At 33.7% G+C, this 15267-nt stretch overlaps 2 protein-coding genes across 2 annotated transcripts; both read left to right on the top strand.

Moving 5' to 3' along the window:
- Positions 1-5826: 5826 nt before the first annotated feature.
- On the top strand, positions 5827-7306 carry LOC131929614 (uncharacterized). The gene is made up of 3 exons (XM_059285907.1): positions 5827-6956; positions 7038-7175; positions 7273-7306. The coding sequence occupies exons 1-3, from the start codon at positions 5827-5829 to the stop codon at positions 7304-7306; spliced, it is 1302 nt and encodes a 433-aa protein (XP_059141890.1).
- LOC131929606 (uncharacterized) lies at positions 7235-8432 on the top strand. Its single transcript, XM_059285892.1, has 2 exons — positions 7235-7365; positions 7452-8432. Exons 1-2 carry the CDS (start codon positions 7318-7320, stop codon positions 8370-8372), a joined length of 969 nt encoding a protein of 322 aa, XP_059141875.1. The 5' UTR covers positions 7235-7317; the 3' UTR covers positions 8373-8432.
- Positions 8433-15267: the final 6835 nt, after the last annotated feature.

Here is a 15267-nt window from a genome sequence, read left to right on the forward strand (position 1 = left end):
AGAGGACTTGAATATATTATTTGGTTCATAGTGAAACTCATTCCCTACAATATCAGATCAGTGGCCAAACTAGACCCGCATCCCCGCAAAAATAAAATAAAAAAATTAGCCCCCCCCCCACACACACATTTATAGGCCATATATATATATATATATATATATATATATATATATATATATATATATATATATATACGAACAAGTGAATTATGGTCATATATATTTTAATGTTATACTTGCTTGAGAAAAATATGTTATAAAATAGTAACTGGTCAAAGCGCAATGTGCTACACGTTGGGGGTCATCCATAAATGAATTCACGCTTTTTTGACGATTTTTACCTCCCCCTCCCCTCCGTCACACGTCGTCACAAAAAGCCAACCCCCCCCCTAAAATGACGTCACATCTCAACCCACAACCCCCCTCAAAATTGCAGTTAATTTTTTTTAAACATCGATATTTTTCTAAAATCTTGTCTAAACTATTACAATTTATTAAAACAGTTATCTAAAACGCGAAATAACGTCTAAAATTCGTTTTCTAACATTGCTTTTTTATAAGCCAAAAGTGTGACGTCGCAACAACTGAATCCCCCCCCCCTCCCCCTCATCACACATCGTCACAAAATTACGGACCCCCCTCCCTCCTACCAGTGTAACGTCATTTATGGATGACCCTTGAATGATATTAGTGACAAAGCAAAGAAATAACTAATTAGCTAAAAATCTAACACATTTAAAATAACATAGGCTAGAAAAAACAAATTATATACATACAGTATATATAAAACTGTAAATAAAACATGTAAAGTACTGAAAAAAATTCATAAAAAACGTTTTAATAACAAGCTTTTATGTAATGATGCACTAAAAAGTAGAAAATAAATTATACACTACTATTTAAATTACTCTAAAGAAAAGCGTGGGTCACTTTAGTACTTTAGTACCTATTGGATACCTTTACTAATATTTGAGAAGAGACCCACGCTTTTCTTTATAGTACTTTAAATAGTAGTGTATAATTTATTTTCTACTTTTTAGTGCATCATTACATAAAAGCTTGTTATTAAAACGTTTTTTATTAATTTTTTGTGTGTACTTTCCCTTGTTCAAACGTGATATGTGAAGTTCATTGTTTTATGCGTTCTCGGCACAACCATAAACACTTTTCCGGTTGTATTATTAAACATGTGTTTGTAGTACATTCGAATATGCCCTTATTTTTATTTTCCTTCTTTAAGTAAAATTTAGTTTATGCATTTAAAACATCCAACAGATTATTTTCAACAGAAGCCCGTATCTTTAAGTTACACAAACACAACCACAAACACAAAGAAAACACAAACGCAAACAAAAAACAAACGAAAACAAATCCAAACGCAAACACAAACCCAACCACAAACCGAAACCCAAAATCAAACACAAAGAAAACACAAACGCAAACATAAACGCAAAGTACTCACAGTCTAGCCCGGGGCGCCAAATCGCACCATGCTGAGGCGCCGGCAGAACCGCCTGATTCAACTTAGTAAACTACTATAGCATCCCAGCTTAAGCTTATTCTTAGTCTTAAGCGCTAACTTAAACGAACGTAGGCGCCATAGCGAACACGGGAAGGCCCAGGAAGCCAAAAAAAAAAAACACTCTGTCAGGGCACCGAAGGACGCCGGATTCGGCTCAGTTAAAGACTATAGATAAAAGTAAACATAGAGTACATTTAGGAGCTTGCTTCTAAACTGTTATTGATTTTAAAAAATATGTGTGTTCATCTGATGGAACTTTGAAGCTTTAAAACATAAACATAGCTCAAAAGATTTTTTTTCTTCGATCTTGCCTTTACAATCGAGAACGTAGTAAAACTTTACACTGCTAAATGTACTGTTAAAACGTTTGCTAAAAAAATAAACCGGGAGTGATCTCCCCTAAACTTTTTCGAATATTCTAATATAGGCCCTAACACTACGGGGGATGGCAACTCGGGACATAGACAATATTTTAAATCCATTTTTAATTACTTGTACTTTTTATAGTAGAATAGAATCTCGTAAAAAAGAATTGCACACCAAGTGAACGCCAAATAAAATGTGCATAATAGTGCGGGATATTATTAGTACTTTATAAATTCACATGCGTTTTTTTTTGTTATTTTTTGAGAAATCGGAAATAGCGTAAATTAGTACTTCCGGTCAACGGAAATTAATCAAAATTAGAAAGAAGGCAGAGAAATATATCTTTTACTTACATGTGAAATTTCATTTATCTATCTGAAATAGTACTTAAGTTATTGGCTTTTGAAAAATTCAAAGTAGAAAAAGTTCCACTTCCGGTTATCGGAAATCGCTCAAAAGTTGATACGGATCTACGATTTTGATATAATTTTTTATATAATATGAAATTTCATCAACCTAGCTATAACGGTACTCAAGTTATCGTGTTTACAGACAAACATACATACACACACATACATACACACACACAGACATACGGACAAGATTGCAAAAGTATGTTTTTCCGACTTAGGGAGGTGTAAAACGTCGAGATTTGCAAAAATATCGATATTTTTTTTTCACCGTCCGTGTCTTCAGCAGCCTTGGGCCTGAATGACACGGTCACAGACACGAACTACCCATAATCCCATGTCACATGACAAGGAACATGGGTAAAATTCGCTCACCGAAGAACAATAAAAATAAACCGGGAGTGATCTCCCCTAAACTTTCTCGAATATTCTTATATAAAACAACAGGGGGTGGGAACTCGGGATATAGATCTAGTTTTTTTAATCCATTTTAAATACTTAAACTTTTTAAAATAGAATAGAACCTCATAGAAAAAAGTATTGCGCACCAAGCGAACGCCGAATAAAGATGTTCATAATGGTGCGCAATATTATTAGTACTTTATAAATTTAGATGCGTTTTTGAGAAATGGGAAATAGCGTAAATTAGTACTTCCCGTCAATGGAAATTACTCAAAATTTAACAGAAGGTAGAGATATAGATCTTTTACTTACAGGTGAAGTTTCATTTATCTATCTGAAATAGTACTCAAGTTATAGGCTTTTGAAAAATTCAAAGTAGAAAAAGTACCACTTCCGGTTATCGGAAATCGCTCAAAAGTTGATACGGATCTACGATTTTGATAAAATACTTATATATGAAATTTCATCAACCTAGCTGTAACGGTACTCAAGTTATCGTGTTTACACACACACACACACACACAGACACACACACACACACAGACACAAGGACATACGGACAAGATTGCAAAATTATGTTTTTCCGTATCAGTGAGGTGTAAAACGTCGAGATTTGTAAAAATCTCGATTTTTTTTTTTGCACGATTACAATTCTTTCTCTATACTACGTATATACGAGAAAGTAAAAACTACATCAACAGTTGCGGTCCCACAGGGGCCGCAACCCAATAAATTATAACTTATAATTTATCCCCCTTCGCTGGTAACAATCATATGTGTTACATACATATGATGAAATTACAGAAGCCAACTTACATAATTAAATTTACTATTACTGTTTTACGGTTCCTTCAACTACACACATATTCTCGGAGGCTTGAAAAGGAAAATTTAACATTAATACGTTTTTTAGCAGACACGTTTCAACATCGAATTATATATATATATATATATATATATATATATATATATATATATATATATATATATATATATATATATATGCCTATACATATATTATATACACACACTTTTAAGTGCACCTAACAATGAAAATACATACATCTTTTAGCCATTGTTGCTAAACTATGTCTCAAAAGTGTTACTTTATGCCCGATAGATTTAATGTCACCAGTACTCTCTTATAAAAGTGATTAGTCACGAGTTAGATTATCACACTCCGCAAGGATGGGGTTTGCACAACCGCAATGGCGCGGGGAGCCACCCCTTATCGGCTTGGATTTTAATAGCCTATTTTTATTTTATTTCTAGTAGGGGTTTCCCGGAACTTTAGTTTTGCAACTTATTATTGATTATAAGAACCAATTTTTAGATACTATGCATAAATCACTAATTAAATTAAATTATTTTTGCAGGCCTACGACAGTAATCTTTTGTACTGCTTGTTTAATCTAGTGATTCTTTTTAGGACTTTTTGGTTCGCGATGTTTGTTGTCGGTAATTACTGTTACCAGAATTAGGCCTTGAGAGAATTAATAGTCAAAATATAATAATAATAATAGATTTCTATATAGATCTAGTAGTATATAGATCTAATACTAGAATCTAGATCTAGAATCTATACTCAGTATTCAGGCCTATCTATACTGAAGTATACTGGATCTGTTCGACGAAAACTTGAGTCTAGGTATAGATCTTCTAGATCTAGATCTATTATTTCTAGATCTAGAGATCTATTATTAAGATTCTGTTAATTAAATGAGTTAAAGTTAAATGGAACTGGAACATAATGATACTTATTTAATATTTATTTAACTTATAGATCTAGATCTACTTAAGAAACAATGAGCAGCTACTTAGAAAAATTAAATAAAAAATGGACCATTTTCTGGTCCAAGGCACGGACCAGATCAATTTTTATCCTAATCGGATCTGCTGTTGGAGTTGGGGCTGTTTACTACCCAATTATTCAGGCGATGTTTTCTTCTTCCAAATTATCTGAAGAAGAACGATCTTATTACTCAAAAGATAATTTGTATCCCAGTAAGTGAGCTTTGTTACATGTTAGGGACTACGATATCCGTCAAATTTCGGCCCGGAAACTGCGCGACCGCCGCCATACTAAACTTGATTCTGGTTTCCGTCCGCCAAAACATAGCTCACTATATAAAGCCAGATTCTCATTTCAAAATCCTTTAATTCATTCCATTTGTCATAAATACTGATGAAGGAATAATTAAGTTTTCTATTGAGCAAGCTTTTTCTCGTCGCCATCGACGTATCTTTGAGTAATCTACAGTTCTTGGACAGGTATGTAGAAATATTTAATTTATTAAATAACTAAGCTTGATAGTCATTTTTTTTTTAAAGATACACCTAGATTTATCATTTAAGTTTATTCTGAAGTCTTGTTTTTTAAATTTGAACCATCCCTTGAATTAGATAATGCCTCACGAAGTGCCGATGGTGTTAAAATTTCAGCCGACACTCGGCAATGTCGGTAGTTACCTATTATCGATAATGGCCGACTCGGCTGTGAATAAGAGATACTTTTTATGTATCTGTTGAAATCTTAACCAATCTTAACCTATTTAAAGCATCTGCATCTGATATTTATATTTTAAGATTATTTAATCATTATATTTTATTAAAAAGACATTATTTTATTTCTTACTACTGTGTTATTTTAGAAAATGTACTAAGTCTAAGCAATAGTAATAGCTGGACTAGCACTGAAATAGAAATCGTTTTCTTAATTAAAACAATAGAAAATAATCTTGGTTTGTAGAAGTTGAAAATATAATATGAATGAAAGCTTTTTATTTTCTTTCATCAGTAATGCAAATGGAGAGGCCTTCCAAAACCCTTCATGATTTGGAGCTTCTTGTTAATTCGCACAAGAACAACAAGTTTACTAATGGATTTGTGTACCACATTTTTGTGAATAACAAAAAAAATGTAAAGAAGACAGCAACATATCTTCTGGAATTAGGTGGTCATCCAGATTGTAAAGCTTCATCTTTACAACTTGTTTTAAGTCGTTTGAATGCCAGAGTTACTTCGCTGAAGATCCATATTACTAGGAACTGGGCAAATATTGAATGCTTGCTGAATACTGATTTCCACTTCCCTGTAAAGCAGCCACTTAGCACTGTACAGCCAAAGATGCCACCTCCCATTTCACCTTTAAAAACGAGGACAAGTAAGGAATGTTTTTCTTGTGACCAAAAGCAGCAGTGCAACAGAGAATTGTTTAAGGAGAACCTGAAGTTAAGACTGTCCTATAGTGCTGAAAAGAAAGAGAAGTTCCAGATAAAAAAAACGTATCAAGTAAATCGGGTTAAGCAGCAGCTGGAAAGAAAAGGACTGCGAATTGGCAAATTTCAGTCCAAAGTAAAGACACTGCAGGACAAAATTGCTTCGTTGTCCAACTCTCTAAAAAGGGCACATCTTAAGTGCAGCATACTTTCAAAACAAAAGAAAAAGTGCCACAGCCAGCTAAATGCTCTACAGTTGAAAGTAACTGAGCTGGAAAAGAAGTTAATTTCTAACGATGCTGCCTTGCTACATGACATACCACATGTTGAAAATTATGATGCTCAAACTATTGTCACCAAAGTCAATAAAAAGCAATTCAATTCTTCAATCAGAATGGTAATTTACCGCTGCCTTGAACTAAATGTGCCTGTTGAGGCGATATCAAAGGTAATTGCGTTCTGCACTGATCTCTGCAATGCACAAGTTGACCTGCCATCAGTGTCTACAATTGCACAGATGTGTCGTGAAATGGCAGTTTTGGCTGAGCTTCAAGTTTCTGAGGCCATTGTTGATTCGGATGTTGTAACCATAGCGTTTGATGCAACAACTATATCCGGTAAACACATAAATGAAGTTCATTTTGGAACGCCTGAAAATGTTTTCACCGCAAACATTACGGAACTGGCAGGAGGCAGAGCTGAGGACTATGCTGGTCATGTACTTAACACAATTGAGGACTTGGCAACAACGTACTCTTCCTTTTGTGAAGTTGATAAGGAGGAAACAAAACTTCAAATGTGTGGAAAGGTTTCATCCACGTTGACAGATAGGGCCTCAGCCAACCACGCTGCAGTACTACTGCTGAATGAAAAACTTCAGACAAACTTACTTGAACTGAATTGTCACTTACACCCTCTTGATGGCATAGCCAATGAAGTAAGGAAGACTTTTCAAAAATTTAATTCCCTTATTCCCAGTGACACATTTGGTTCAGACTGTCGAGCTGCTAACTTGCTGTATGGAATATCTAAGCTGAGGTAAGTTTTTTTCCATCGCTGTTGTTTGATTTTTATTTTGCATTGGTATGACTTTTCAATAGCTCTTGTCTTTCCTATTAGGTACAAAGCAAAGGGAGATCCTACAGGATTCAAGGCTTTTCTCAGGCAGCATTCCTTGGCATGTGGTATTTTCCCTAGATATGTTGGTAATAGGTTGCACGTGATGTTCTGCCTGGCTGGTATTGTATACAGACACAGGCATCTTCTGGTGCTATATTTAGAAAAATATTGCAGCAACATATCATTAAGAGCTGCACTACTAAAGGACTTAAAAAATGACATTATTATTTCCCAGTTGCAGGCACTTGGACTTTGGGGGAAATACCTAACCGGGGCTTGGATGTCAGTCTTCTATGCCAAAGAATCAAAACGGAATCATTTTGACATGGTAATAATTTTGAGTTTTTAAAAATAAATACTGGTGACTTCTTGTAATGAGTTATACTTTGTTCAAATGTATATTTTTTCTTTCAGGTTGAATATCAAAAGGTGGCGATGAAATTCATTGCTAGAGTAATTGCTGAGCCAGAATACCTTTTGATTGGATGTGAGGATGCCTTTGGACGCCCCTTAATTGCGGATGAAACTTTGTCATCTCTGCTGATTGTAGATGACACCAACCTCGAAGCCTTTAGTACTGCCACTAAAGCCATGGCCACAGCCACCCAAACTGTCCTCAGCCGTCAGCTTTCCCGCTACCTGGAGGGTGATTTAGCTGCACCTACTGAGGCCATGTTAGCTGCAGCAGCCAGTGCCCCCGTACACAACATCTGGGCTGAGAGGGCCCTTGGTGTTGTTGATTCATTGTCGCGCAGGGCCCCAAATTCAGAGATAACTTTTTTAGATGCAAAAACTAAAGTAAAGCTGAACAAATCGTTGGACTGGCTGTCATCCAAGCCTGCAGCAGTTCAACAACAAATAATCCAATTTTGTATTAAGAGGGGTGCAGTTTGTAGAAAGTTAGGAAAGGATAGGAGGATAGAGAAAGAAAGGGAGCTGCAGCGACGGCTGATGGAAAAAAGCCAGAAAAGAGACATGGGAAACCGAAACAAAATTGCTAAAGCTATTAAACAGCTATTGATCGAGAAGGAGCTTTTCACTGTTATTAATGACCCTGTATTTGCCAATGTTAGTAGTTTTCAAAGAAAAAAATTGTCAATTTTTTTGTCAGATAGGGTAGAGGGGGCGAGGATTGAGCATAAGTGGAATGTGAATGGAGAGGATGTTATTTTTAGTGGTAGGTTTATTTTAAAGTTAAAGAAAAAATCAGCTGTAGATTCATTTAGAGTAGCTTATTGGAAAGAAAATGAAACAGAGGATGATGCTGAAGATGTGTGCGTCTCGTTTGACAGTATTTTAGCTGATGTTGTTTTAGGTGACTTGTTATTTTGCTAGTCTTGTAATTACTATGTAATTATATTATTTATATTAAATTTAATTTTTATCAACAGTGTTTACCTGTCTGGTATTTTATTTACACCAATTCCATTTAACTAGTATTTTATTTGTGTAATCTGGATTTTTTGTGTGATAAAAGAACCTTTGCGCTGGGGTGGGGGATTTAGATTAAATTGTATATTAAGCTCAAAGGTGTGAGGTTCCATACTATTACACCTAGCAGATGTTAGAATTTGGACATGATAATAATATAATATTTAGAACCACCATATACTTTAAAAAAAAAAAAAAAATTTTTTTTTAGAATTAGGGGGTGGTATCCCCTCTAGACACATATTTCATCACACCCTTTACATTTTAAAAAAATGTTAGGTTTAAGTACTTCAAAACACATTTATCTTGAAACTCTGAAAATTTGAATACAAAATTCCATGTAATAAAGATTTGGCATTGATTTATACACATTACACACAAAATTTGCCCGCAAAAATTACCGTTAAATCCTATAGTAACTTTTTATTCAGTAAAAAAATCATAACTTTTGAATGGAATGTCCTATTTTGAAAAAGTAAACTGTTTTGTCTTAATTGTATGTAGTTCTATGTGATGATATGTTTTTTTACTTAAATAAATCATTTTGAAATTTATCTCAAAGTCCCTATACATGTAGGTTTAGAATTCTAGATATTGATAGGCCTAATTTTAGTAATTTACTAATTATAATTAGGGCCTATATAATAATATAATATTATTATAATAATAGGTAATCTATCGTTTTAGGTACGTAAAATCGTCCGCGACTAGTCATGTGAAAAACAGGTGATTCCTTAAATTTTAATAATTATTTTACATTTTCAGGAGGAATTATGTTTTGAAAAACACAAAAATATTTCCTTGTTTCATTTATATACCTTTTTTTAAAAAATTGAATTAAAACTTTTCAGTAATAAATGAAGACTAGCGATGTTTCCAACAGATGCAGCCATGCTCATTTACTATAGCAGCCATCTTATTTATTTATTTTTTTTTTGTAAACTTATAGCCCAAGATTCAGGGGAAGCCACTCTAACTTACAGATGGCCGCTTTTTATATAGCAAATCCTGCTCGCAAACACTGCTTTTTAAAGTTAATTTCTCGCCTATATTGATATATTTTGCCATTGATTTAGGTTTATTATTCATTTATCTATATTTGACACAAATATATCACAATATACTTGTATTAAAGCCTCGACAATGAGGTAACTTTTTCGTACATTACTAGCCGCGTGCGATTTTACGTACCTAAAGCGATAGATTACCTAATAATAGGCCTATTATAATTATTATAATATATAGGCCTCCTATATACAGTTTTTAAGTATATAGGCTAGTTTCTAGGCCTATTATTAAATTATTATATTTAGATTTCTAGAATATAGAAAGCTAGAACTTTATTTAACTACTAGATATAGATCTAGATCTATTTATTTAAGTGAGAAATGTTTATTTTTAATGTATGTTTAGGCCTGCTCTTTGCTGAAATGGCTGGATGACCCTGAAATTTCACACATCATTTTTGCGTTTTTTTGTTTTTTAGGGGTCATATACACGACAAATAAGAAAACTTATCATCTCGCAAAATCTCATTATTTTAATGCAAGATGCTAAATAAATGTACAACATGCCTGAAATGGCAGAAAAATCGCTGGATATGTAGTTTTAATTAATACACACTATTCTTGTCAAGTACTCTTGGGAAAAACTGAACTGCCACTTCAAACGGCCCGGTACACTGTCGAAACCCCCCGGTACTAAAGTAGTAATATATAATTGAGATATTTATAATGAGTAATTACAGTTATGTTGATTCACCTTTTTATATCGAATTTCCATATTAGGTACCCATGCAGACATTTCTGTCCGCTATTTTTAGTATCGTTGCATCATTGTTATGCTAGTTGCCTGACAGAAACAACTAGTTTTTTGTTTTTTTTTGCGGCATGAACTGTTAAGTCTAGTATTTTAATTTTTAATTATAATTCAATTGTCAGTATGAGTTCATAAAAAGAATATAATTTTAGACTATATATTTAAAATTTTTAGCTAGATATTCAAAATTCTAAGCATTGTCGTCTTATGTATTTTCACTATTTTGATAGAGTGATATAACAATTTGAGGCCTAATATTTCTAAGCCTATAATTATACATTTTATAATTTGCAGTTAAAGTCCAGAAGATTAAAGCAGCACTAAAGGAAACAGATTCCAAAGCAATGTCTTCCTAACTGTTTAAATGCAGTTATCAGGAGTTAAGTTAACCCTACCATGAAGTTCATGAACAAACTGAGAGTCATGCAGTCATTTTTCATCTATGATATTTCAATGTAATATTTATGCAGTTATGCTTAAAATAAAATGCCTTTCTGTACACACTATACATTATGTTATTAAATTTCAGTTAAAATTGTATGATGTCAACTACACTACTAGTCCTACTTATAATCAAGGTATGAAGTCCACAAGCATCAGCTTATACTTATAGCTAACACAAAACTTCATGGATCCTGTCAACAAAATGTTTATAACTGAGGGCTACACATTTCCACCAGACTATAGTTTCAGGCAGCTCTCTTTAGCTTAGCCCAGCATCCCTAGTAGGTAGTCCAAACTGGCGAAAAAGTGCGTTTTAGGGTCAGTTTTTGCGGTTTTCAAAAATAAAATTTCACTACTTCTAGTTGTCCTATAAGAATAAAAATTATATGTCAATAAAGTTTAAGCCTTTATCTGTCGTAATCTGGTATTTTTATATCTGTAACACATGTTTGAATGTGTTTTATATTTGTTTGAAAAGTATCAGTTACGTCAACAAATTTCACCGTTTTGCGTGTACCGATCGACCCCACACTGTTTCATTTGGTTGCGGCTTCGCGACGAAGCATCGTAGAAGCATAATCTTAATGTCATTTTAAAGAGCAAATTCTAGTCTATCGTTTGATGTATAAATTGAAAAAATAACTTGCTTATTTCATTTAAAAGAATCAGTTTTTAAACTTTAAATGACGATATATACACGAAAACAAACTAATTCTATTTCAATCTTTACACTGATGTAAAGTTCACTTTTATAACTACTTTGTGTTGTAAATTCAAGTCTTTCTGATTTACGGTCGCGAAGCCGTACCCTCAATAAGCATATAACCCTCGAGTCAACTTTCAGCCCCGAGTCAGTTGCTCGCCGAACGGTTTTAAAGGTTGACGACCGATGATGCTAAACGGATTTTACCCTTGCTAGAGCCTTCAAACAAGTTGTAAGTATCATTTTTAAAGTTTCATTTCCATTTTAATAAATGAATTTTAAGTTTGAATGTCAGTTTGGTTTAATTAGCACACGTTATTAATGTAAATTTGAACCCTACTAGTCCACGGTTTTAGGGCGTGAACTACGCTTGTACACATGGTGTGTTTAAACGTGAAGCTATTTAATTCAGGACATTCTAGGGACTTAAAATATGGATGCACTTAACTATTAGATGCTAGTGTTTACTAATTCTTTAAAATCTATCGAATGGGATTAATGATATGGTCGTATTACTACAGTTTATCTGGACTATCGCGTCAAAATTATGAATCGACAAATTCAAAATGGCCACCAGACTTTCTTGGTTACTATGTGGACGAACTCAATTATTTACAGGGAACGAAGGTTAAATACTTATAAAATATTATTGAAACACAAAAGAAACTTATAATTGTAATAACTATACATTTTTTATCAATTTATTTAAAACAAAAGACACTAAATTTTAAGGACTAATGTGATTAATTTTTAATTTTCTGTTGTGCACTTTGATTCTGATTCCCCTGCTGAATAATGTAAAATGGTCTGCGCCAGTCTCCTTGATAAAATGTATCAGATCAATTTTTAGATGGTGGTGCAATTTAATAAGATTGTACATGTTGTGACTTAGTTTTAAATGTTATATTAGTTGTAAGTGTAAGTAGTACTAGTAGTATTTCTCATTATTTATTTATTTTATATGTATATAGTAACACTGAAGGACAGTTAAGTTGTCCTATATGATGTTGAGAACCACAGTATGGCATCTTCATCATTGGATATCTCAACCATTGTGGCACAAACAACGAATATTTCATTCAATAGAATTAATGTTCAAAATATACTATCAAGTATAAATTTCTTTAAACAAAAAGGTGTTTTCAGGCTTTTTCATGTTTCCAGCTACAGTCACAGGATAAATAGTAGGCCTACACAATAGGCTAGTAGTAAATCTAATTATATTTTATTAATCACTAAATCAATTATTTATTCCATAGCTGGAGACATTTATGGTGGCCTATCCAGAACTTTCCTTACAAGGGAAGGGAAGAAGGCCAAGCCCCCACCCCCCAACTACAGTTCCCAAAACATATCACTTACTCTTGATGCTCCACAAGATCAAGGTTGGGGGAAACAAGAAATACAAAGATGTGGAGTTGTCGTTTTAAAAACTGTTCCCCCAAAGCAGTTATCAACCCAATAGGTTTGAATGTAGCAGCAACTGCTGCATTACTTGCAGGCATCACGTCTTTATTAGATTACATTACATTACTCCACTAAATTTTGATTCTGTTTCTCCTGCTCTAGATAACTGTGGCATTTTTTAAAAATAATATTTTAACTCATGTGATTTTTGAAAATAATGAACACATTATTCCTGTTAATGTTACCAACAAAATAGTTTTAGAGTTATTCTATGTCCAAAGCAAAAAAAAAAAAAAATTATGAAAATAAAAGTGACCAAAACGCATTTTTGTCATTTTCAATTATTTTTTTACCTTAGAAAGACTCATTTTAGATAACTGAAAAAAATTGGGCATATATATTACAAACTTTGCAGTAACTTTACCAATTTCTACACTTCTATGTTATTTAGTTTAGAAAATATGGGTTCTCAAAAATGGCACTTTTTAAAAATCAGTTTTTTACCAAATTTTGCTTTTTTAAAAATAGCATAACTTTTTTATTTATTAAGATATTTTTATAAAATTTGTGGCATAGAGCTTACAATTAAAAGTTCTTTCATGACATACTCACTCCAGAAGTCTGCAATCAATAGTTAATTTCAGTTTGGACTACCTACTATCTGGTATAACTGTCTTGACTGGTATAAAGAGCCGCCTTAGAGGTTTGGAAAGAAGATCCCTCCGAGTCCAAAGTATTCCCGAACAAGGAAATACGAAGAAGGACACATGAATACATGAGAAGACTCCCGAACATAGCGCTAAAATGGACTCCACTTGGAAAATGAAAGACAGGAAGGCCACTGGGAACATTGAAGAGAGGGGTGAAAGAAGAAGAGCAGGCTACTGGCAAGACCTGGAATGAATTGAAGTGGCTCGCCCAAGACAGAGTGGAATTTTGCAGCTTGTTTTGAGAGTTCTACCAAATGTTTGTGGACGTCCACATGGGGGGGGGGGGGGGGGGGGGAGAGGGGGGGGGGGGGAGGTGGAGGTAGGGGGGGGGGGGAGTCTAAACTTCCAAATTTTTGTGGACGTCATAAATGGATGCCCCCTAAAACAAATATAAAAAAACCTTTATAGCAACAAGCTTTTAAATGCACTGATAATAAGAAAATAAAAACGAATTTGCTTTCTTTAATAACAAGCTTTAGTCGCTAAAATATGTAGAAGATCGCATGAGCGACCAGAACTTTTATTAAAGTAAAGCAAATTTTTAAAAAATTCAGTGCATTTAAAAGCTTGTTGCTATAAAGGTTTTTTTTTTTTTTAGTAATTCCTGGATTATAAAGTCGTCACGACTAAAAATATTTATTTTAAAACACCATCAGTAGCTCGCGATATGGGATCGTCCATAAATGACGTCACACTCGTAGGGGAGAGGGGGGTCCGTAATTTTGTGACGGTGTGTGATGAGGGGGGGGGGGGGGTCAGATGGTGCGACGTCACACTTTTGCATTATAAAAAAGCAATGTTAGATAATGAATTTTAGACGTCATTTCGCGTTTTAGAAAACTGTTTTAGTAAATTGTAATAGGAATTGATTAAGTACTCTATTTTGACAGAGTTCAGACAAGATTTTGGAAAACTATCGATGTTTAAAAAAAAATTCAAATGCAATTTTGAGGGGGGGGGGGCTGAGGTGTGACGTCATTTTACTGAAAATTACTGAAAAGCAGACAATAAAACAACTAAATAGCGGCGTATGATACGCTGCGGGTCGGCTCGTCTATCCTAATTTATAAAAGGCCATGTGCGCTCTTCTCTCTCTCTCTCTCTCTGTCTGTCCGCAAAATATTTTCGCCGGACATCACGTCAGAATCGGCAGCGATATATCGAGAACTTTTTGCAAACTTTTGTTGAAAATAATATGTTAGGTGTTTTAAATGTATAACCACAATTTTAGTTAAAGAAGAAAAATAAAAATTAAAGGCGTATTCGAATGTAGAGAAACAGTATTATTTATGCAACCGGAAAAGCATTAATATGTGTGAAAAAGAACGCATAAAACTGTGACGTCACTATTGCTTATACATTAACTAATGACGTCATCTGCCGTGTTTAGAATGAAAAGAAATGAACTATTTCATTCAAATTTGATTTAGATCTACGTACACTATGAAATGTATACAATACAATTTTTCCGGCCTAAACTCATAAAATTTATTTTATGTATTTGGATTCTAGATCTAGAGATTCTAGATCTAGACTAAATCTAAATCTAAATCTACGCAATAACTAGATCTAGAATCTAGACGTAGACGCTAAGATCTAGATTTAGACTCTAACTTCTCTAAAATCAATTCCAAAAATAAATTTCTATATTAGGACTAAACTATTTCAAGACTTATTTATTGTATACAAAATCTTTGTTATGAACTGGCTAATTTGG

Source organism: Physella acuta, unplaced genomic scaffold (assembly GCF_028476545.2).
Source record: "Physella acuta isolate Inbredline_101_S28 unplaced genomic scaffold, ASM2847654v3 ptg001655l, whole genome shotgun sequence".
Taxonomy (NCBI): Eukaryota; Metazoa; Mollusca; class Gastropoda; family Physidae; genus Physella; species Physella acuta.

Bases quoted from the DNA above. Each gene is read 5' to 3' on its own strand.
- LOC131929614 (XM_059285907.1), top strand. From the start codon at position 5,827: ATGCCACCTCCCATTTCACCTTTAAAAACGAGGACAAGTAAGGAATGT. The intron at 6,957-7,037 runs GTAAGTTTTTTT...CTTTCCTATTAG, and splicing joins TATGGAATATCTAAGCTGAG to GTACAAAGCAAAGGGAGATC. The intron at 7,176-7,272 runs GCATCTTCTGGT...ATTATTTCCCAG, and splicing joins GGTATTGTATACAGACACAG to TTGCAGGCACTTGGACTTTG.
- LOC131929606 (XM_059285892.1), top strand. From the start codon at position 7,318: ATGTCAGTCTTCTATGCCAAAGAATCAAAACGGAATCATTTTGACATG. The intron at 7,366-7,451 runs GTAATAATTTTG...TTTTTCTTTCAG, and splicing joins AACGGAATCATTTTGACATG to GTTGAATATCAAAAGGTGGC.